Source organism: Procambarus clarkii, chromosome 50 (genome assembly GCF_040958095.1).
Source record: "Procambarus clarkii isolate CNS0578487 chromosome 50, FALCON_Pclarkii_2.0, whole genome shotgun sequence".
NCBI classification, from domain to species: Eukaryota; Metazoa; Arthropoda; class Malacostraca; order Decapoda; family Cambaridae; genus Procambarus; species Procambarus clarkii.
In genome coordinates this window covers 8,207,084-8,228,677 of record NC_091199.1, presented here as the reverse complement: position 1 = coordinate 8,228,677, position 21,594 = coordinate 8,207,084, and the positions used below count along the sequence as shown (strand labels likewise).

The 21,594-nt window shown below is 47.7% G+C and overlaps 1 protein-coding gene across 2 annotated transcripts in view; it reads left to right on the top strand.

Moving 5' to 3' along the window:
• LOC123772721 (thyroid receptor-interacting protein 11) overlaps window positions 1-21,594 on the top strand; it is a 125,985-nt gene that overhangs the window by 72,929 nt on the left and 31,462 nt on the right. The window contains exons 5-6 of one of the 2 annotated variants that reach the window (XM_045766079.2): window positions 1,973-2,093; window positions 3,758-3,816. In XM_045766079.2, the coding sequence (XP_045622035.2) occupies window positions 1,973-2,093; window positions 3,758-3,816 (180 nt within the window). Of the gene's footprint in view, window positions 1-1,972; window positions 2,094-3,757; window positions 3,817-17,687; window positions 17,914-21,594 lie in introns of those variants that run through there. The other variant, XM_045766080.2, reaches the window with a different exon arrangement.

The following is a 21,594-nucleotide window of genomic DNA, read 5'->3' as shown; positions in this document are numbered from 1 at the left end:
CTACACCCCCACACTCCCACTACACCCCCACACTCCCACTACACCCTCCCACACTCCCACTACACCCTCCCACACTCCCACTACACCCTCCCACACTCCCACTACACCCTCCCACACTCCCACTACACCCTCCCACACTCCCACTACACCCTCCCACACTCCCACTACACCCTCCCACACTCCCACTACACCCTCCCACACTCCCACTACACCCTCCCACACTCCCACTACACCCTCCCACACTCCCACTACACCCTCCCACACTCCCACTACACCCTCCCACACTCCCACTACACTCCCACTACACCCCCACACTCCCACTACACCCTCCCACACTCCCACTACACCCTCCCACACTCCCACTACACCCTCCCACACTCCCACTACACCCTCCCACACTCCCACTACACCCTCCCACTACACCCTCCCACACTCCCACTACACCCTCCCACACTCCCACTACACCCTCCCACACTCCCACTACACCCCCACCCACCCACACACTCCCACTACAGTACACCCCCCACGCCAAACAGGTGGTGTTTCATCAGGCAGGTGTTTTATAAATGTCTACGTGGCGTAGTGGCTGTCATGAGAGGGGGGAGAGCTGTGCATAGGTGGAGGGGGGTGCTTGTTGGGGTGGAGAGGGAGAGGGGGGGGGCTTGGTGGAGGTGGAGGGGGGTTGGTTGAGGTGGAGAGGTTCTTGGTATAAGTGTGTTGGGGGTGTGTTTCTGTGGTGGGGGGCAAGAGGTGTGAATGGGGGGGAGAATGGGTGGGTGGGGTGCTCGGTGTGGGCGGACTATTGAGCCAGGGGAGCTTGGTGCGGGTGGGGTGGTGGAGAAGCGGGTACTTTCGCGCGTGAGGGTAGAGGTAAAGTACCCGCATGGCGCTACCTCACGCTTCGGAAGTTCCTCCCCCCCCCCCTTGCCCCCCTCCTCTCTTCTGTGGAATAGTGAGAGGGAAAAAGAGAGGAAGAGGTATGGAAGGGGAAATAGAAAAGGAAGAAGACAGTAAGGAGAGGAGGCAGGCAGACCCGTAGGAAGAAAGAGAGATAGATATATATATAGAGAGAGATAGAGATATAGATATAGATATAATAGAGGGAGAGAGAGTATAGCAGGAGATTTGAACGTGAACGAGTGCAAGTTAGGTGAGGGGCGGGGGTGTTGCAGGTGTGTACATGTGTGTGTGTGTGTGTGTACAGGTGTGTGTGAGAGTAGGGGGGGGGGTGGTGGTGGAGGAGGGGGAAATACCTGTCTAGAATTTAATCATGTGGACTCCACTGTCTGTCAGTTCGTGTCCTCGCTTATTTCTGCCGTCAGTTTTCAGCTCTTGGGTCTCGCCTTTCCAATCGTCGGTCGTCTAAATGCAACGACTCCCGACCTAAATTTCTTATGTCATATCTACTTCTGAAACTATGGAGAATTTTTCTTCTAAAATATTTTTATATGTATCATGTCTGCTGCTCTTTTTCTAGCCTCGTTACGTTCAGCTGTTTGTCTTAAGTTACCTCATCCCCACATAATTATTGGACGACAAGCCTGATTCAAGGTACACTTGGGTGCCTTTTCAAGGTCTTATTTCTGACCTTATTAAATAGTATAAGGAATTCAATAGAATAGTATTGAATTCTAGCAGCCATTTCCAGACGCATTCTGTAGCCTGTCTGGGTCTACTGGATGTAGAGTGGGACCACAGGCCCACATACCCACCACAGGCCCACATACCCACCACAGGCTCACATACCCACCACAGGCTCACATACCCACCACAGGCCCACATACCCACCACAGGCCCACATATCCACCACAGGCCCACATACCCACCACAGGCCCACATACCCACCACAGCCCGGTTGGTCCGCCACTCCTTGGAGGAATAAATCTAGTTTCCTTTTCAAGATGTCCACGGTTGTTCCGGCAATATTTCTCGCCTCGGGAGATAGTAAAGAGATGTGTCTTGTTATTGACAGTTGGGCCGGCGCGTGGAGGAACTGGAGGAGTCGCTGAAGGCGCTGAAGGATGCCCACCAGGACGAGGTCGCCACCCTCCAGGACCAACACCGTCACCAGCTGCTGGCTCTCCGTCATCCAGGTCAGTACAGGTGGTGCAGACGAGGTGGTTGTTGTTGTTAAAGATTCGCTACCTGGAACAAATTTCCAAGTAGCACGGGCTATGGTGAGCCCGTAGTGCCGTTAAGACTATATGCAGGCGAGGAGTCACAGTAACGTGGCTGAAGTATGTTGACCAGACCACACACTAGAAGGTGACGGGACGACGTTTCGGTCCGTCCTGGACCATTCTCAAGTCGATTGATTCTCAGTCATTCTCAATCTACTTGAGAATGGTCCAGGACGGACTGAAACGTCGTCGTCCCTTCACCTTCTAGTGTGTGATCTGGTCAACATACTTCAGCCACGTTATTGTGACTCATCGCCTGCAATAACTCTCTTCGCCCCCAAAGTACTCGCATTGTTCTCCTTAGAATCGAGATTAGAGGTCTCATACACATGGAAAATGCTGGAAGGTCCAGTTCCGAACCTGCACAGTAAAATTAGAGACGAACAGACCATTAGAGTGAGAGGTAATGGCTGAAGGTCCAGGATTGGGTTCCATGAGCAAGTATAGAAACTATTAGTATAGAAAATGTACAAAAATATAGCTGGAATGAAGGTTAAAGTTTTCAAGTGGTAGACAAGACACGAGTTTGTTGTGCAGGAGTGGGAGTGGGCTGGCCCACGGTGTGGAAGTGGGCTGGCCCACGGTGTGGAAGTGGGCTGGCCCACGGTGTTGGAGTGGGGTGGCCCACGGTGTGGAAGTGGGCTGGCCCACGGTGTGGAAGTGGGCTGGCCCACGGTGTGGGAGTGGGCTGGCCCACGGTGGGGGAGTGGGCTGGCCCACGGTGTGGGAGTGGGCTGGCCCACGGTGTGGGAGTGGGCTGGCCCACGGTGTGGGAGTGGGCTGGCCCACGGTGTGGGAGTGGGCTGGCCCACGGTGGGGGAGTGGGCTGGCCCACGGTGTGGAAGTGGGCTGCAAACTTCCAACACGAATTGCCTCGCTAACCATGCAACCACCAGGAAATCCTGTTTCCCCCCCCCCCCAACCCCCTCCCCCTCCAAGACCATCCTAGTAGCGAGGCAGGATGGAATGTGTACAATATGGTCTGTAATATCTAGTATAGTATATAATCTTACTAAATTAGGCCTACCATGGCTTATTTATGTCTAGGACATTAGGCTGTTGCAGATTCTCGTTACGCCCTTTTTTTATTTATACGAATAGTTGAAAACATGGATCTGTAGCGGATGGTGGTACAGAAGTAGTTATTTGGTAGCTTCCACACGTAGTTGCTAGAGATACCAATCATGTTCCTCGGATTGGTTTGTGGGAGGGGGGAGAAGGTTGGAGTGCGGTAGGATAAGGCTTCACCGGGGGAATACAAGCCCCTTTAGTGTGGGAGGATGGCGTCACACTATAGTGTCGTCATCCTAGAGGTGTTAGGGGGGGGATTGAGCCGTCACAAGGGGAAGGGGTTTCTGATCCTCCAGGCCTCGAGGAAAAAAACGGTGCTGATTAGGATAAATACTGGACGATTATAACTAGTTGAAGACATCAACGAAGTTGGTGTATGGAGAGCAGTAATGTTGAGGCTATGAGCGCCACGGTGTGTATTTACAGGGTGAACTAATTTTAAGAGGAGCAGGTGTAAAGCAAGACAGCTGCAGCACTATAACCCTCCCTGCTCGTCTCGTCCACAGGTGCAGACCAAGCTGGCCAGGCGCACGTCCCTCCTGCCGGCCGCACTCCTCTGGCGAAGGTAAGCTGGGAACCCCACCGTCTTAACTTGTGCCTTTACTCACTCTCTTAAGTCTTACACTCTTCTGAAGGACACGGTCTGACACACTCGCAGTTTTCATCACGAGTTAATTTTCGTGATTCTCTCTCACACACACACACATACATACATACATACATACATACATACATACATACATACATACATACATACATACATACATACATACATACATATATATATATATATATATTACGGGAGGTCTTCTGGTGTTCAGATACTCCATTACCCAATTGTGCATCTTCCTGTCACTTCTCCCTGCTTGTAATCACTCTCTCATGGCGGGTAATCTGTCAAAGGCTTGTTGATAATTAATATAAAATGCAGTTTGTTCAACCCCCCTCCCCTCCCCTTCCCTTCTCTGTCCTATCTTAATTCTGTAGGCCAGGCATAGAATTCTATTAAGGTTGCGAGGCAAGATTTCCCAAGATGCTGTTTGGAGACATTAGCATGTTAGCATGACCTCTCGTCTCCGGTTGTGCTGCTGTAGCCGCTTCCTCGCGGTGATCTCCTTTGACGGGCATGATATGCAAGCTAAGGACCCCAGAGTATATATATGTTTGTCATACGGGCGTCTGATGGAGCCAGATTATCCTTAAAGTATCCTCGGATTTATCCTCAAAAGGGGGGAAAGGGATATGATATACATTATATTCTTTACGTTATATTCTGGTATGAACAAGCATATACGGTGACAGGGGGATATGGTTATACTCTAGTGAATATATTATCCACCAACTGGGTCGTCTCTGCGGACTCGAACCATTGACTGTTGGGTTCCTAGCCACACAATATTACCCCAGGAATATGTACATCATCTTATCTGAATATACATATATATACAACGGGATATTACCCTGCTGCGGGAGGGTAGATATCACCTAAAATGTCTTATCTACACTTAATAACATAGCAAGTTAGATATCGAAATATGACGTGTTTACATATCACGAAAATATCACGAAATAACACCAATCAGATCACCATATCTGATTGGTTCGTGGGGTGGGGGGTTTGATTGTGGGAGATGGGGAGGGTGATGGTGAGGATGATGGTGATGGTGAAGATGGTGGTAGTGGAGAGTACACCCTAGTGAGTGTATGTAGCCAGTGAGTTCCAGTTCTCAACGTGTTTGTGCCAGGGGAGCTTTTTTTCAACGTGTTTGTACCAGGAGAGCTTTTTTTCAACGTGTTTGTACCAGGAGAGCTTTTTTTCTACGTGTTTGTACCTGGGGAGCTTTTTTTCAACGTGTTTGTACCAGGAGAGCTTTTTTTCTACGTGTTTGTACCTGGGGAGCTTTTTTTCTACGTGTTTGTACCTGGGGAGCTTTTTTTCTACGTGTTTGTACCAGGGGAGCTTTTTTTCTACGTGTTTGTGCCAGGGGAGCTTTTTTTCTACGTGTTTGTACCAGGAGAGCTTTTTTTCAACGTGTTTGTACCAGGAGAGCTTTTTTTCAACGTGTTTGTACCAGGAGAGCTTTTTTTCAACGTGTTTGTACCAGGAGAGCTTTTTTTCAACGTGTTTGTACCAGGAGAGCTTTTTTTCTACGTGTTTGTACCTGGGGAGCTTTTTTTCAACGTGTTTGTACCAGGAGAGCTTTTTTTCTACGTGTTTGTACCTGGGGAGCTTTTTTCAACGTGTTTGTACCAGGGGAGCTTTTTTCAACGTGTTTGTACCAGGGGAGCTTTTTTCCTACGTGTTTGTACCAGGGGAACTTTTTTTCTACGTGTTTGTACCTGGGGAGCTTTTTTTCTACGTGTTTGTACCTGGGGAGCTTTTTTTCTACGTGTTTGTACCAGGGGAGCTTTTTTTCTACGTGTTTGTACCAGGGGAGCTTTTTTTCTACGTGTTTGTACCAGGGGAGCTTTTTTCAACGTGTTTGTACCAGGGGAGCTTTTTTTCTACGTGTTTGTACCTGGGGAGCTTTTTTTCTACGTGTTTGTACCTGGGGAGCTTTTTTTCTACGTGTTTGTACCTGGAGAGCTTTTTTTCTACGTGTTTGTACCTGGGGAGCTTTTTTTCTACGTCTTTGTACCAGGGGAGCTTTTTTTTCTACGTGTTTGTACCAGGGGAGCTTTTTTTCTACGTGTTTGTACCAGGGGAACTTTTTTCTACGTGTTTGTACCAGGGGAACTTTTTTTCTACGTGTTTGTACCTGGGGAGCTTTTTTTTCTACGTGTTTGTACCAGGGGAACTTTTTTTCTACGTGTTTGTACCTGGGGAGCTTTTTTTTCTACGTGTTTGTACCTGGGGAACTTTTTTTCTACGTGTTTGTACCTGGGGAACTTTTTTTTCTACGTGTTTGTACCAGGGGAACTTTTTTCCCAACGAGTTGAGTGGAGTTGTTGGTTATTGGCGGGACTGAAGAGCTGCAAGTGGTGATGCACACTTGTGCCAACCTTTAATTTACCTGCGGCTAGTTGAGTTACTCGAGCGTTAATTGGTGTGGGTTGTGAAGCAGAGCCTTTGCCAGAACGCGGGCGATGAGTCACAATAACGGGGCTGATGTATGTTGACCAGACTATACACTAGAAGGTGAAGGGACGACGATGTTTCGGTCCGTCCTGGACCATTCTCAAGTCGACTTGAGAATGGTCCAGGACGGACCGAAACGTCGTCGTCCCTTCACCTTCTAGTGTGTGATCTGGTCAACTTTGCAAGAACCTTTGTAACTTCAAAAGGTCTATTGGGCCCCCATATACATAACTATTTATATCGAGCCTAATGGATTGATATTTATATGTCTGACCTGCGCTTGAAACACTCCACGTCTTGTTATGTTGCCTGGTAATTTATTCAATAAACTGGCCACCTTATTTTGAAATTATTTACACGGGTGTTTCCTGAATCTTATCTATTTATACCCATTGTTTTGTGTTCTATGTTGTGTTGCTGTATTTACAACCATGTATACAGAGGAGGACCCTAGTCTAAGGATCGGAGACGGTCTGTGTGGTCACCTAGTTGTGCTTGCGGGGTTGAGCTCTGGCTGGAGTATCTTTAGGAAAGACCTGGGTAAATACTGGTTCGGTAACATTATAATTCAGCTGGCCATAGCCGGGGACAGGAAGCCACCCAGGTCAGGAAGGGAGAATTGAATACGAGCCCCCCCCCCCCGACTTTTGACTAACATGCAACCCTCAACAGTTGGCTTGCTCCTCGTGTCCCAGGAGGCCTGGTCAAGAGACCGGGCCGCGGGGACGTTGATCCGCGGAAGCAGCACCAAGGGAACAAAGCCCATCTTCACGTTGTGTCAAGCCTGTGATTGGAACTGTGGATTATCATGCCCACAAGTGTGTGATTGGAAGTGTGTGGATTATCATGCCCAGAAGCGTGTGATTGGAAATGTGTGGATTATCATGCCCACAAGCGTGTGATTGGAAGTGTGTGGATTATCATGTACACACGCGCGTGCGAAACTAGACCAATCGCCTGATCATAGTGGATGGTGATTAGGCTGAACATGTGTGTGTGTGTGTGTTTGCAGGTTGAGTGGGTTAAGTTTGAGTGAAGCGGTCCACTGCTGCTTCACTAGCAAGTGTATGCGCAGGTTCATGATTGGCATGCGTCATACTGGGGTTATGCGCCAAGGGCATGGCTCTCTGTGTGTGTCACTCTGTGTCTGACTGTCTCTGTCTCTCTGTGTCTCTGTCTCTCTGTCTCTCTGTCTCTGTCTCTCTCTGTCTCTCTGTCTCTGTCTGACTGTCTGTCTCTGTCTATCTCTTTCTCTGTCTCTCTGGTGGGACGTGGCACCCACATAATGTTGATGGTCGCGTGTGTGCGCGCGCGCGTGCACGAGATGCGGGTAGAGGCAAAGCAGCAGTGGAGAGAGGGAGAGAATTACAAAATAAGGAGAGAGGGAGAGAATTACAAAATAAGGAGAGAGGGAGATATTAGGGGGAGAATTAGATGAAGATGAGATTGAAAAGGGGGGGGGGGCAGCCGAGAGATGAATAAAGACGATGTTTAAGAGGGGGGGAAACAATTAGTGAAGGGGGGGGGGTGTCAGGGGGAAAGGTGAGATATATTTTGTAGAGCTTGGTCATGTCCCTCGTACCAGTCTCCAGCGTAAGAACAGCTTGTGGGTTCCCATGGCGTGTGTGTGGGGGGTGGGGGGAGGGGGGTCCGAGTTTGCTGTGGGTAGAGGTGGTGGTAGGGGGGGTGGGGGAGACACAGGTGTGGTACACAGCTGCAGCAGGTGTGTCTTCCCTCCCTCCCTCCTACCCCCTTCCCACCAGCTCCCTCTTAATTTCCCCACCCCCTCCACCCACACCCTTTGCTCTGAGCTTCTATCCCCCCATCCCTCCTGCCCTCCCCCCTCCTTCTCTCCCCCCCTCCTTCTCTCCCCCCCTCCTTCTCTCCCCCCCTCCTTCTCTCCCCCCCTCCTTCTCTCCCCCCTCCTTCTCTCCCCCCCTACTTCTCTCCCCCCCCTCCTTCTCTCCCCCCCTCCTCTCCCCCCCTCCTTCTCTCCCCCCCTCCTTCTCTCCCCCCCTCCTTCTCTCCCCCCTCCTTCTCTCCCCCCCTCCTTCTCTCCCCCCCTCCTTCTCTCCCCCCCTCCTTCTCTCCCCCCCTCCTTCTCTCCCCCCCTCCTTCTCTCCCCCCCTCCTTCTCTCCCCCCTCCTTCTCTCCCCCCCTCCTTCTCTCCCCCCCTCCTTCTCTCCCCCCCTCCTTCTCTCCCCCCCTCCTTCTCTCCCCCCCTCCTTCTCTCCCCCCCTCCTTCTCTCCCCCCCTCCTTCTCTCCCCCCCTCCTTCTCTCCCCCCCTCCTTCTCTCCCCCCCTCCTTCTCTCCCCCCCTCCTTCTCTCCCCCCCTCCTTCTCTCCCCCCCTCCTTCTCTCCCCCCCTCCTTCTCTCCCCCTCTCCTTCTCTCCCCCTCTCCTTCTCTCCCCCCCTCCTTCTCTCCCCCCCTCCTTCTCTCCCCCCCTCCTTCTCTCCCCCCCTCCTTCTCTCCCCCCCTCCTTCTCTCCCCCCCTCCTTCTCTCCCCCCCTCCTCTCCCCCCCCTCCTTCTCTCCCCCCCTCCTTCTCTCCCCCCCTCCTTCTCTCCCCCCCTCCTTCTCTCACCCCCTCCTTCTCTCACCCCCTCCTTCTCTCCCCCCCTCCTTCTCTCACCCCCTCCTTCTCTCCCCCCCCTCCTTCTCTCACCCCCTCCTTCTCTCACCCCCTCCTTCTCTCACCCCCCCCCTCCCAATCTCTTTCCTCTCGTGGCAGTTTTAACAGCAGACTAAACCGTCAAAATTGCGGGGTTTTAGTCGAAGCCTCGTAATAGTGACGTTGTCTGCGCTCATGTTCCTGTGGTTCTTGTTAGGCAAAACAATTACATTTGTTTGCAGGAGACGAGTGCCAACATCCTCCGCCCCTTCACCAACGGGGCCGTTGATAACCGAACCATCATCATATGATGACCGAACCATCATCATATGATGACTCTCATATGATGGAAGCCTGGTCGAGGACCGGGCCGCGGGGACACTAAAGCCCCGAAATCATCTCAAATTACCTAGATCCCGAACCATCCGTCAGAAGATGGAGAAACGACGTTGTTTGGGTCCGTCCAGAAATGTCATTTTTGAGGGAAGGAATTACCAGGGGGTAAAGCACCATGCCATTACGACTATGTAGCATTTTTGACTGATTGACAGACGCTGAGAAGTGGCTACCATCCGCCTCTGTCCTTCAATCAGTAGCTGTTGTTGTTGTTGTTAAAGATTCAGTTACTGGGAACAAAAAGTTCCAAGTAGCACGGGCTATGGTGAGCCCGTAGTGGTACTTACCTGGCACAGGAGGCTGTGAATCAGGTAGCAAAGTGTGTGGCTCTCTTGTTATTTCGTTCACAGGAGACTACAGGAGCAGAAGCCCTTTGAATCCTGTTACCAGGCTGAGAGCTTGGGCCGCCCCCCAATGCCTCCGACACCCCCTTTCCCCCCATTTTGCAAGGGGACCGAGCACAGGACTGTGCTGGTATCGAGAGGACCCCCTCTCTGGGGTGCTGTGTTCCCCCGAATGGTGGTGGGTGATAGTGGTGGTTGTGGTGGTGATGGTAGTGATGGGGGTAGGAGAGTATTGCCTTTGTTATGCCAGTATAGTGTTGTTCCTAACGTTGCTGTATGTGTTGACACCCCTCCTGCTTCCGCCGCATCCCTCTTTATCTATGCACAACTTTTCTCCCCCCCCCCCACCCCCTACATATTTTTTTACCAACCACTTGGGCTGGGACGGTAGAGCGACGGTCTCTGCTGTAGACAGGTCGGCGTTCAATCCCCATCCGTCCACAAGTGATTAGGGGACTATTTTTCTATCCTCATATCCTTACTTTAATCCTCCTATCCCTTCCATGTGCTATATAGTCATATTGTCTTGATGAGTTCTGATGATAACCTTACCTTAGCCTTTGCTTAAAGTAGGTACAATTAGACATAACATAATGCAATTGAAACAAGTTTATTGAGGTATAAATCTACACTATAAATGGATAAGGCTTTGTTATTCCTCGCCCCGTTGAGTACAATGTACTCATGTATAAACACACACACACACAGCCCACATATTACTCATTATTCTGGCTAAACTAAACATTATACAGTGTACGTTTATTTCTGTACACAGACAGGTGGGTTTCTGGCCTTTGTACGTTTCTCGTTAAATAAAAGAATTGGATCATTTTTTGTTTTTTTTACACGGAGTGGCAAATCTGGAGAGTGAACTGGTTTAATAGTTCGCAAGGTTCATTTTTGCGAATTATTTACAGTTTATATTTTCATTATATTTCATTATACTTTCATTATACTTTCATTATACTTTCATTATACTTTCATTATACTTTCATTATACTTTCATTATACTTTCATTATACTTTCATTATATTTTCATTATTTTTACATTTTTCATTATATTTTTTGACGATCGTCACCTGTTTTCCGCCTGCTACCCTTGTTGTTGTCAGTTGCGTTATAATTGAACTTGTGGCGTTCGAATAATTTGTCGACTCTGGTCTGGCGGATGGAGGTGGTTTCTACACCTTCTTTCAGGTGCATTCCCCTTGCTGGCTTGACCCGTACCGGCTGCGAGTATTTCCTTGTATCTCTTGGATGGGGGCGAGTGGATGGGTGGGTTTGTGGAGGTGGGGGGGGGGGGGGGGAGAGAAGGGGGGGGGGTTGATATTGCCGATATAAAGCACGATACATCAAATAAGATAAGGAAAGATAAGGGTTGTTCCCCTTCTTATCTCTTCCCCCCCCCCCCTCCCTGTCATTCCAATAACGCTGATAACACCACCCCCTCTCTCTCTCTCTCTCTCTCTCTCTCTCTCTCTCTCTCTCTCTCTCTCTCTCTCTCTCTCTCTCTCTCTCTTATCTTTCTCTCTTCTCTTTCTCTCTTCTCTTCTTCCCTCTCTCTCCCTCTTCCCTCTCTCTCTCCCTCTTCCCTCTCTCTCTCCCTCTTCCCTCTCTCTCCCCCTCTCTCCCTCTCCCCCTCTCTCCCTCTCTCTCTCCCTCTCCCTCTCCCTCTCTCTCTCTCTCCCCTCTCTCTCTCTCCCCTCTCCCCTCTCCCTCTCTCTCTCTCTCTCTCTCTCTCTCTCTCTCTCTCTCCTCTCTCTCTCTCCTCTCTCTCTCTCTCTCTCTCTCTCCCTCCCTCTCTCCCTCTCTCTGTGTCCCATCAACCCACTTAACCTAACGAAGCCGATGCTCAAGAATCGTTAGTATTGCAGAGTTTTTTTTTTACTAATACGTCGCATTCGTAACGGAATGGTAGATTCCGTAGCGGAACAACTTGGTGCTGGGTAGGAAGGCGGGTTGCATGGGGTGTCATACAGTAATATTGCGTCCAGGAGACTGTTACGTAGACCACTGCGCTACTTGGTGCCAGTTTGGTGTTGTCTAAGAGCTTCGCTTGTTGACCAGACCACACACTAGAAGGTGAAGGGACAACGACGTTTCGGTCCGTCCTGGACCATTCTCAAGTCGAACGCATCGACTTGAGTCGACTTAAGAATGGTCCAGGACGGACCGAAACGTCGTCGTCCCTTCACCTTCTAGTGTGTGGTCTGGTCATCATACTTCAGCCACGTTATTGTGACTCATCGCCTGCATTACTTTAATCCCTCGTTTCCTCAATTCCGTTCCTTTGCCGCCGTATTCACTGTGTCCAACATCCAGTTATTCCTCACTTGAACAGATCCACAAGGGCCGTGATGAGGGTTCGAACCTACGTCCAGGATGATCGCGCCTTAGTCGATTGCGCCACGATATGGTCAAAAGAATTGTCGGAATCATCCCGGACGTAAGTTCGAATCCTCATCACGGCCCTTGTGGATTTGTTCATCTGATGTATCAGGCTATTGTGATTTCTGTGTATATTCCTCTCTTGTTGCGCCTCGTTTATTCTCTTGTTTACTTGTATTTCTTGTGCTACAACAATTATAATGGTCGGGCATCAGCTCTTAAGCCCCGCCTTTGGACCATCAGTAGTTTGATACAATGATAAATTCACTTCAAATTCAATTGATAAATTCAATGATAAAATACAATTCACTTGTTTTATTTACTTATATTTTAAAACTGTCAGCACTCGCTTATCTCTGTCTTGACTCCCAGGTACCTATTTACTGCTAGGTAACAGGGGCCATCAGGGTGAAAGAAACTGCCCATCTGTTTCCGTCGGCTGGGCTCGAACCCGGGCCCTGGGATTACGAGTGCCAAGCGCTGTCCATTGAGCCACGGCCTCCCCCGCGTGTGTGTAGGTGTAGAGGTTGACCTCTGGTGACCTCTTGACCCCTTTAACCCCGAATACACCTGACCCCTCCCTGCTTCAAGTTCCGGGAGGGGTGGGGGGGGGGTGACCGGAAGTGAGGTGTTTCCTGGTGAGGTATAGGGATAGAGGGGAGGGGGAGGGGGCGTGGCACTAATAGTGTGGAGGTGGCACACGTTGGTGGTGATGAGGGAGTCTACTCGTATCGCCCCCTTCACCCTCATCTCCTCCTCACCCTCATTTTCTCTCCCTTAGTTCATCTATGCCATATTTCCCCTCATACAGTTGACCTAATATTAACAACCTTGTTGTTAACGATCCAACCACCATCACCACCACCCACTACTACCCCCCATACCACCACCCACTACTACCCCCCATACCACCACCCACTACTACCCCCCATACCACCACCCATTCTAGCACTGCCGGCACCTGCTTAAAATTACACCACCATCGTTATACGTTTGAAAAATGACGTATTACACTTCCTTTATGCAAATGTCTACTCCTGTTTTTTTTGTGTGTGCGTGTGTGCATTGTGTTGTGGGGAGAGCGGGTGGTAGAATTGGAATAAGTTTATTGAGGTAAAAATACACACAAAGGGATGAGGCAGCTCAACCTATTCTCACCCCGTCCAGTACATCCCGTTATATATATATATATATATATATATATATATATATATATATATATATATATATATATATATATATATATATATATATATATATATATATATATATATATAATGCGGAAAATCCAGAGAGAAATGGGAAAGGGAGATACAACACCCGTAATATTCTTCCTGGAGGCGAGAGAGATATTTTACTTGCTCTCAAGAGTGGAGCCTGGCGTCAGGTCCGGCCAGGGAGAGAACTACTACTTCCAGAACACCATCCTGGTACAAAGCTTCGAGGTTGTCAATAGGGAACCCGCATAGGTTCCTGCAGGAAGCGCCTCTTCCTTCCCACTCTTCCTTCTCATTCTGATATACCCCCTTCCCCTTCATTTACTTCATGGGTTTCCTACCTCCCCTTTTCCCTGTCTCTTCCTAGTATTCTCTCACCCGTCCATTTCTCTGTGTCGTGAAAAAAGTGGGGGGGAAGAGAGAGCTACAGCGGAAGGTGGAAAATGATGGCACTAAAGTGTATGTACCGGGAGAGGTCATTGTGTAGGCCGAGAGGCATTATGTCATACTTCATCCCGGTTCATAATGCAGGCTGGAGCCTAGCGGTTGTAACTAGCCTAGCCCACTTCAACCGCATTGTACCAGCGGTACAGATTCACCTGTTCTTCTATTCCCCCTTTTCCTCAGTTACCTTTGTCACGGTGGTGTTGCCTGATGATATCTCTTAGTGGGTAGCAGTCTTGTGGGGTATGAAGTATTCAATATGGATCTCCTTCAGCGGCCAGCACAATTGCTCGTTCATTTCCACAGATTCAAATATGGCACAGCACCGCTCCTGTGCCAGGTAAGTCCACCAGGGTTCACCATAGCCCGTGCTACTTGGAACTTGTTCCGAGTAGCTGAATCACAACTACCATTTCAACCATGCCACTACCATCGTTGTCATACTGGCTTAGTATCCTGATAATTACCTTACATTAACTTCCAATATTTGGAGTCAAATAATTTCTACAATACAAAATACAGTAGTAATTGGCCAGCAGTGGTCATTATAACAGTATATTACAATGACAACTCCCATTATGATAATGGATGCAAAACACAATGCAAACAATAGTAATTGTTAGTGTGTTGCAAAGGCTTTAATAATACATTATACAGATTAAGAGACAATTTAGCCATCAGTCATACATTGCGAGATCAAGCTCATTTGAAAGTTTGATAACAGAACACACATTGAATAGCCTGTATTATATTGCTAAAGTAGAACAAATCACAAGGGCCGTGATGAGGGTTCGAACCTACGTCAGAGATAATCCCAGACGCGCCTTAGTCGATTGCGCCACGACATGGAAAAAAAATTGCAACCGGGAGTGCGACTGCCCTCACACGGATCCTGCAGCCTCTCCGAGACACAAACCAGGGTTTTACACAATATTCCCCCCATGCACCCGGGCTCTCTCAACAAGCTGTTCTACCTCTTCGCCCTTACTTCAGTACACACAGAAATTACAATAGCCTGGTGTATCAAATGAACACAAATTTGTTCATTTGATGTATCACGCTTTTGTGATTCATGTGTGCGCTTAAAGTAGTGATTCCAACGTACAAGGTATCTTGAGGTTATCTTGAGATGATTTCGGGGCTTTAGTGTCCCCGCGGCCCGGTCTTCGACCAGGCCTCCACCCCCAGGAAGCATCCCGTGACAGCTGACTAACACCCAGGTACCTATTTTACTGCTAGGTAACAGGGGCATAGGGTGAAAGTAACTCTGCCCATTGTTTCTCGCCGACGCCTGGGATCGAACCCAGGACCACAGGATCACAAGTCCAGCGTGCTGTCCGCTCGGCCGACCGGCTATACCTCCTATTAGTAGTTTCCAGACCCGTCTTGGACAAAATGTAATTCCCAATCGCGCCTTATCACTGATCCGGCTTTTTACTTCCTGCCCTCCCTCCCTCCCTCTTTTCCATCCCCCCATTATCCGCTCTCGTATCTCCATCCCGTCTTTCTCCCTGACTCGCCCTCCCCCTCCCTCCTTACCCTCCAGTCTCCCTTGTCTCCTCCCCCTCCCTTTCTCTACCCGTATCTCCCTCTTCTGGCTCCCTGCGCCCCCCTCTCATAGCTTCACCTCTCCCTTCTCCACTTTCCTTCATTTCTTAATTCTCCCTTCTTCTTCTCTCCTCCCTCCCTCCTTGCCCCTCCAACCCCCCCCTTGCCTACATGGCATTAAGGCTTTTTATTCAAAACTCCTTTACTTTGGAGTTCAAACGACACTTTAAGAACATCATTTTGGGGGCAGTGAGGTGACTCGAACCAGCGTTCTGGCGATTCGCAGATGCCTTAAACCACTCTGCCACGATAGGACAACAAGCCTATCATGCCAGACCTCTACTGAATTCATTGGGAGGTTCTGGAGGACCGAATCGGTGCCCAACCAGGATTTTTACGATAGGCCTACGCTTTGGCCTGTGGGTAATGGTGTTATAACACCCTTATGACCCTCCGCGACCTCTTATTCACTTCACAAAGAAATCCCATTGATATATCAAACCACTGTGGTGTCTTTCGGACATGTCTTTTGTTCTAATTCCTACTATTTCTCGGTTTCTAATTTTTTGGTTTCAAATTTTTTGGGTTTCAAATTTTTTGGGTTTCAAATTTTTTGAGTTTCAAATTTTTTGGGTTTTCAAATTTTTTGGGTTTTCAATTTTTGGGTTTTCAATTTTTTGGGTTTTCAATTTTTGGGTTTTCAATTTTTTGGGTTTTCAATTTTTTGGGTTTTCAATTTTTTGGGTTTTCAATTTTTTGGGTTTTCAATTTTTTGGGTTTTCAATTTTTTGGGTTTTCAATGTTTTGGGTTTTCAATGTTTTGGGTTTTCAATGTTTTGGGTTTTCAATGTTTTGGGGTTTCAAATTCAAATGGGTTGATCCATTTTGTAAACTAGTGTCTTGTGAGGCGGAAGTGTCAAAGACCTTTCTGGCACTCCAGAAGATGATAAACTGCTCACCCGTGACTAGAATTCTCCCTTGGCCTGTGGGTACATGTTTCTCTGTAAGTGGTCCATAGTCCTTGGCCCACCATTAAGGGACCCGGGTTCAATTCCCGGGCAGGACAGAAACTGGGGGCAGGGGGTGCAACATTAGCTTTCACTTGATGCCTCTGTTCACCTAGGGGTAAATAGGTACTAGTTAGGCAACAATTGAGTTGCTTCCTGGGGTAGGTCAGTAGTTGGTGGTGGGGACGTCGATAAGCTTAAGTATAGACATCCTGTCCTCGACAACGGTAATTAAGAGGGAATTAAGATATTAGTGTTTATATGTGTGAGATCGTTTAGTAGCTGGTGGTAGTGGTCTTGGCTACGTGAGCCGATGTTGAGCTGTGTAGTAACAGTTTAGTATGGAATGTTTCATAGAATGTTTTTGAATTACTTTTTATTCTTTTCGGGTCACTATAGAGTTCATTCCCATATTGTCTCAAGATATCAACATCTTCTGATACTCATCTTCCTGTTTTTTTTGTCCTAGGCTTATTTTAATCTTTTTGTTGTCTTCGTGATATTGCGTGTTGAATCATTGGTTACTTAAATTCGTCATTTACTTCCTTCCAAAAGAGACGAGCATTTCTTTGCAAGTTGTATATTGATGGATGACGCATTTGTGTGTGTGTGTGTGTGATAAACAAATATGTGATATGGGGGGGTTGTGGATATGTGGGTGGACGAAGGGTAGGGCGGGCGGAAGGGATAGTGACTCAGGCAGTTCCAAGTTGGGGAGGGAGAGTCGACTTGGTAGCTGAAAGGGGGGGGGGGGGGCAGGGGGCTCAAGATAGTAAAGGTGGAGGAGTAGTTTGGAGGTACCATGGATCATTTGAAATCTGGGTGGGGGAGAGGAAGGTGGAGGGGAACAGTCATATCACTGATAACTGGAAGATAAGAAAATAACGGACACGAGGCGGGGATTTACCGCCAGAAACGGCAGTTTTAGTCTTGTGGGGCAGTAACTATGGTTGTGGGGAGAGACGGTGATGAAGCGAGGTGCATGGCCTCGCTAGGGTGTGGGGTTTCAGGTCTTGTGGGTCAGTGCCACCTGTATCCAGCGGCGCCCTCCTCCCTTCCCGTCCCTCTTCCGCTCCTTCCCGTACCGTCATCCATCCCACCCTCCCGCTCATGCTGTACTTTGTCAGTACAGTAGAATATTATCAGCTTACTGTCCTGCCTTTCACACTGCCCTCTCTGCGCCTTGCCCCGCCCCGCCTCCCCTCTTCCACGCTTCCCTTGTACTCTACTCCCCTTTTCTTAACCTGCTTGCCCCTCTCGCCCGTCTTACCTTACTTGCCCCTCTCTTCCTACTGCGGTTGCCTTCCCCTGTGGGTTGCAGCCCCCCTCCCCTCTCCCCCACCCTGGCGCCCCACCCTTCCTGTTCCTGGCCATTCTTAACACGTGACGTGGGCCAAGCCTGCAGCAGTCAGCGGCGCGCCACGGCCCCGCTCGTACCGCCGCCACTCCTCGCTGTGTTAGTGCGCTCTGCTGCGCGAGGTGCTAGTGCACGCCTCGCTGGCCCTCTCGCTGGACGTGGGGTGCTCCTGCTAAACCCTCTACAACACTACCACTCTCTGGCTCCTGGACGATACTTCACCCAGTGTTACTGCCGCACAGCTCTCCTCATCCTCTCTCACTGATATAAGTATGTTGGATATAGTATTTCTACCAGTAAGGAAAACCCGGCTTGTGATAGCAGTATGTAACTCGTCCGCCCCTCATGGCTTTCATCTTCATCATATTATATGAACGGAGTATACACTTCTCCTTCCCAAAGGGCAGAAGGAAGAAGTTGTGGTTTGGAAAGAAATAACCTAATGTAATTAAGGTTATTTTTCAAAGTGATGCACTATAAAGCAACTGTGGTGGAATAATAGTTAAAAGATGTTCGACGAACTAGTTAAGTTTAACGAACAAACAGTCTATTCATTATTTAGGTTAGTTAAGCTTGCTGTAATGAACAGTTAGTCTACACTGCCTAATAAACTACTCGCCCCTCGGAGCAAAATTTCAAAATGGGTTCAGGAACTGGACCTCAGTGTTTTACATTCATGAACTAATTCGTTTTAATTTTCCTCATATTTGTGATAAAGTTGCGAGGATAGTGGCGATGTAATTAGATAAAGGTTGAGGTACGGGGCATGGTTCACTTGGTGACAAGCGTGTCACTTTCAGCCTACATTAGGAAAACTTTATATGCTTGGCTAGCATTTTGTGTGTTTTTAACACCTTTAACTTGTGAACTTAAATTAGTTTTCCGAGATTTGAGTGTAAACTTTACAAATATTAAAACATGCCAAGTTTTCCTACTGTATAATGTGTCTGAAACCGACCCGACATTCGGAGCTTCGTAGTGACTCAAGGCGCGAAATGGGAGACGATGTCCTCTAAGAATAGGACAGACAGCTAGGAGTTGATACCACACTGAACCTGTTTCCTGAAGCCCGCACAAAGAGGATAGATAGCCTCAGCGGCGTTTCCGAGGCTGGCTAACATCAGATTGTGTAAGGAGTCATTTAGAACCTTGTATACCAAAGACCAATCCTGGAATATGCGGCTCCAGAACGGAGTACCAAAATGAGCCACAGGAACGTTAGGAAGAACCTTCTCAGTGTCAGAGTAGTTGAGATGGAATGCATTAGGCAGTGATGTGGTGGAGGCAGACTCCATACAGTTTCAAATGTAGATTTGATTGGGCCCAATAGGCTTCAGAATCTGTACACCAGTTGATTGACAGTCGAGAGGTGGGACCAAAGAGCTAAAGCTCAACTCCTGCAAGCACAACTAGGCGAGTGTACACACTAGAATGACCTAAAGGAGCAGATTGTAGAGGTTCTCCATTCATAACTTTAAAAGCAGGCATGATACAGAAATAGGCCAGGAGCCATTATTGCATTAGTCAACCAACGGGTAGAAAGGCGGGAACAAAGGGCTAGAGCTCTATCCTGCAGGCGCAAATAGGTGAGTGTACACACCTAAATAGCTCGATTCTGCAGACACATAGTAAATGCACACACACACGGTATATATATACTTTTAAGCGGATGTTAGGCTATATATAGTGTCAAGCGAACGCTTGAGGTGGGTGCTATGTATAGTTTTAAGCGAACACTTGAAGTGGGTGCTATGCATAGTTTCAAGAGGATGCTTGAGGTGGGAGCTATATATAGCTAGTTTCAAGCTGAGGTGGGAGCTATATATAGCTAGTTTCAAGCTGAGGTGGGGACTATATATAGTTTCAAGCGACCGCTTGAGGTGGGTAGTATATATATATTATATATATATTGTTTCAAGCAAACGCTTGAGGTACTTCCTCTCACCCCCTTATTCTTCTGTCTCCACTTCCATGCTCGCCCTTCGGGGCGTCTTATCCAGCATATATTCGTATTCGGATGCTTGAGGTGGGTGCTACATTTAGCTTTTATGATAAGACTAATTCAGTAGGTCTACTGATGTATGCGATAAGGCGGCGATGTGGTGCGCAGGCGGCGGACACACAAGAGGGTCCCAGGCAGGACGAGACGTCTGGACACGTTTTAGAGTGTAATATTAGCACATTGACAGGATTGTGCCTAGTTTTTAGAGGAAGATGATGTACATACAACGTGGGCGATTTGTTACAAACCAGTTGGTACTGATGACAGTGATTTTGAAGTGAAGTAGTGGCCTCTAAGCCCATGGAGCGGTGACGGCAGCTTCCAGGCTCACGGCTCACGGTAGGGGCGGCGTTGGCTTCCAGGCACTTTATTACGGAGCTTGTTATTGCCTTAGAAATCATCGCAGCTATTTCATGGTTTTCAGAATTTTCTAACAATTTGCGAACAGATGAACAAATCCTGTTATCATGAAAGATGTCAAATATATTGGATGAGGTAGTAAACATGCACAGGTAGATGTGCATGTTTACTGGGCTTGCCAGTGTTCAGTAACAATTGTGCGAGATCTACCCTTTAGGCTCATGGACGCGAATCATGTGAAGGCTGCAAATGTTGAAAGTCTACAAATATCATCCGAGAGAGAGATCTGTGTGCAGTTTACTGTTATTAGTGCTTTTCAAATCAAGGGTTTAAAGAAACATTGATCTTGTTCTGAAAAAATAACCACAGGATACATTCCAATAAATGATATTGTGCAAAGTAAAGCATTGAGGCTATTGTCGAATGGGGTTCAGTCCCTGAGACCATTATGTGCCTCTGTAACCCTTTCCCCTACCACCCACAAGATGGGTATTGGGTCCATAATAAATAAATTTAACTAGCTATTGTCTGATAATCACTTGCTGAGTAGTTGCAGCACTACCAGTAAACTCTGGATAAAACGTCTGGCTCTGCCATGGGCTAAAGCTTGTGTGAGCTCACACATATATAAAGGTATATGTATATGATTAAGGCAGTGTCTGGGATCCTCTCGGACATACTGTAGGTTCGAACCCTCGTCACGGCCCTTGTGGATTTGTTCATATATAAAGGTATTTACTGTATATGCATATAACATAATGTGTGTGCTTTTTTCACATAAACCATATCTCTTGTTTTTTCATCCATTCCTATACATTAAAACACACAATATTTATGTAAATGTAGTATTATGTAATGTAAAATAGGGAATAGGTACTTCCTATCTTACATTACTAATTTTTATCTAGTACTAGACTTTCCTGAGATACTAGACTGTTTCCAGGTATTAGAAGTCGAAGTGGTCCTGGCGGCCATATTGGAAAATCTTCCAATACCCGAATTGCACATCCAAGCTAGAAATCATCAGTTTCAACAGAAAAGCTAGTACTATATGCACCAGGGAAACGTTGTGAAGAACGGCTGTATCAATGAACGGATCATTCTGTGCAATGATCACCTCTGTGGCCCTTGCACACTCTTCTAACAACACAAATAGTTACTTCTTTTGTAATAGTGTACACTTTGTCTGCCTAATCCTTCCTTCTTACTGTACCTACACCCAAGTGTGACATAGTGTGCTACTCAAGCTGTATTGTAAAGATGGCATTGAGCTTTTAACTTTGTATCGTTTATAAGCCAAGCTGACTACTGAACAAATCATTTAAAAATATAAACCATTGAAAACTATGGCATTCTGTTCAACCTTGTACAACTTTTTCATTAGTTGTAACAGAGTAATGAAATACTGTGTTGTACATTAGTAGTCTCGGGTGGACTGATAGCTATGCATTTCAACTGTACAACATTGCCTTATTATCCTTTAGAGGTTATGAAATCTATCCATACCTGAAACCTCTCGCAGTTTCAGCCTTCGGCACATCATTATTTGTGAAGGTCTTTAAATTCCATGAATACTGTATATATATATA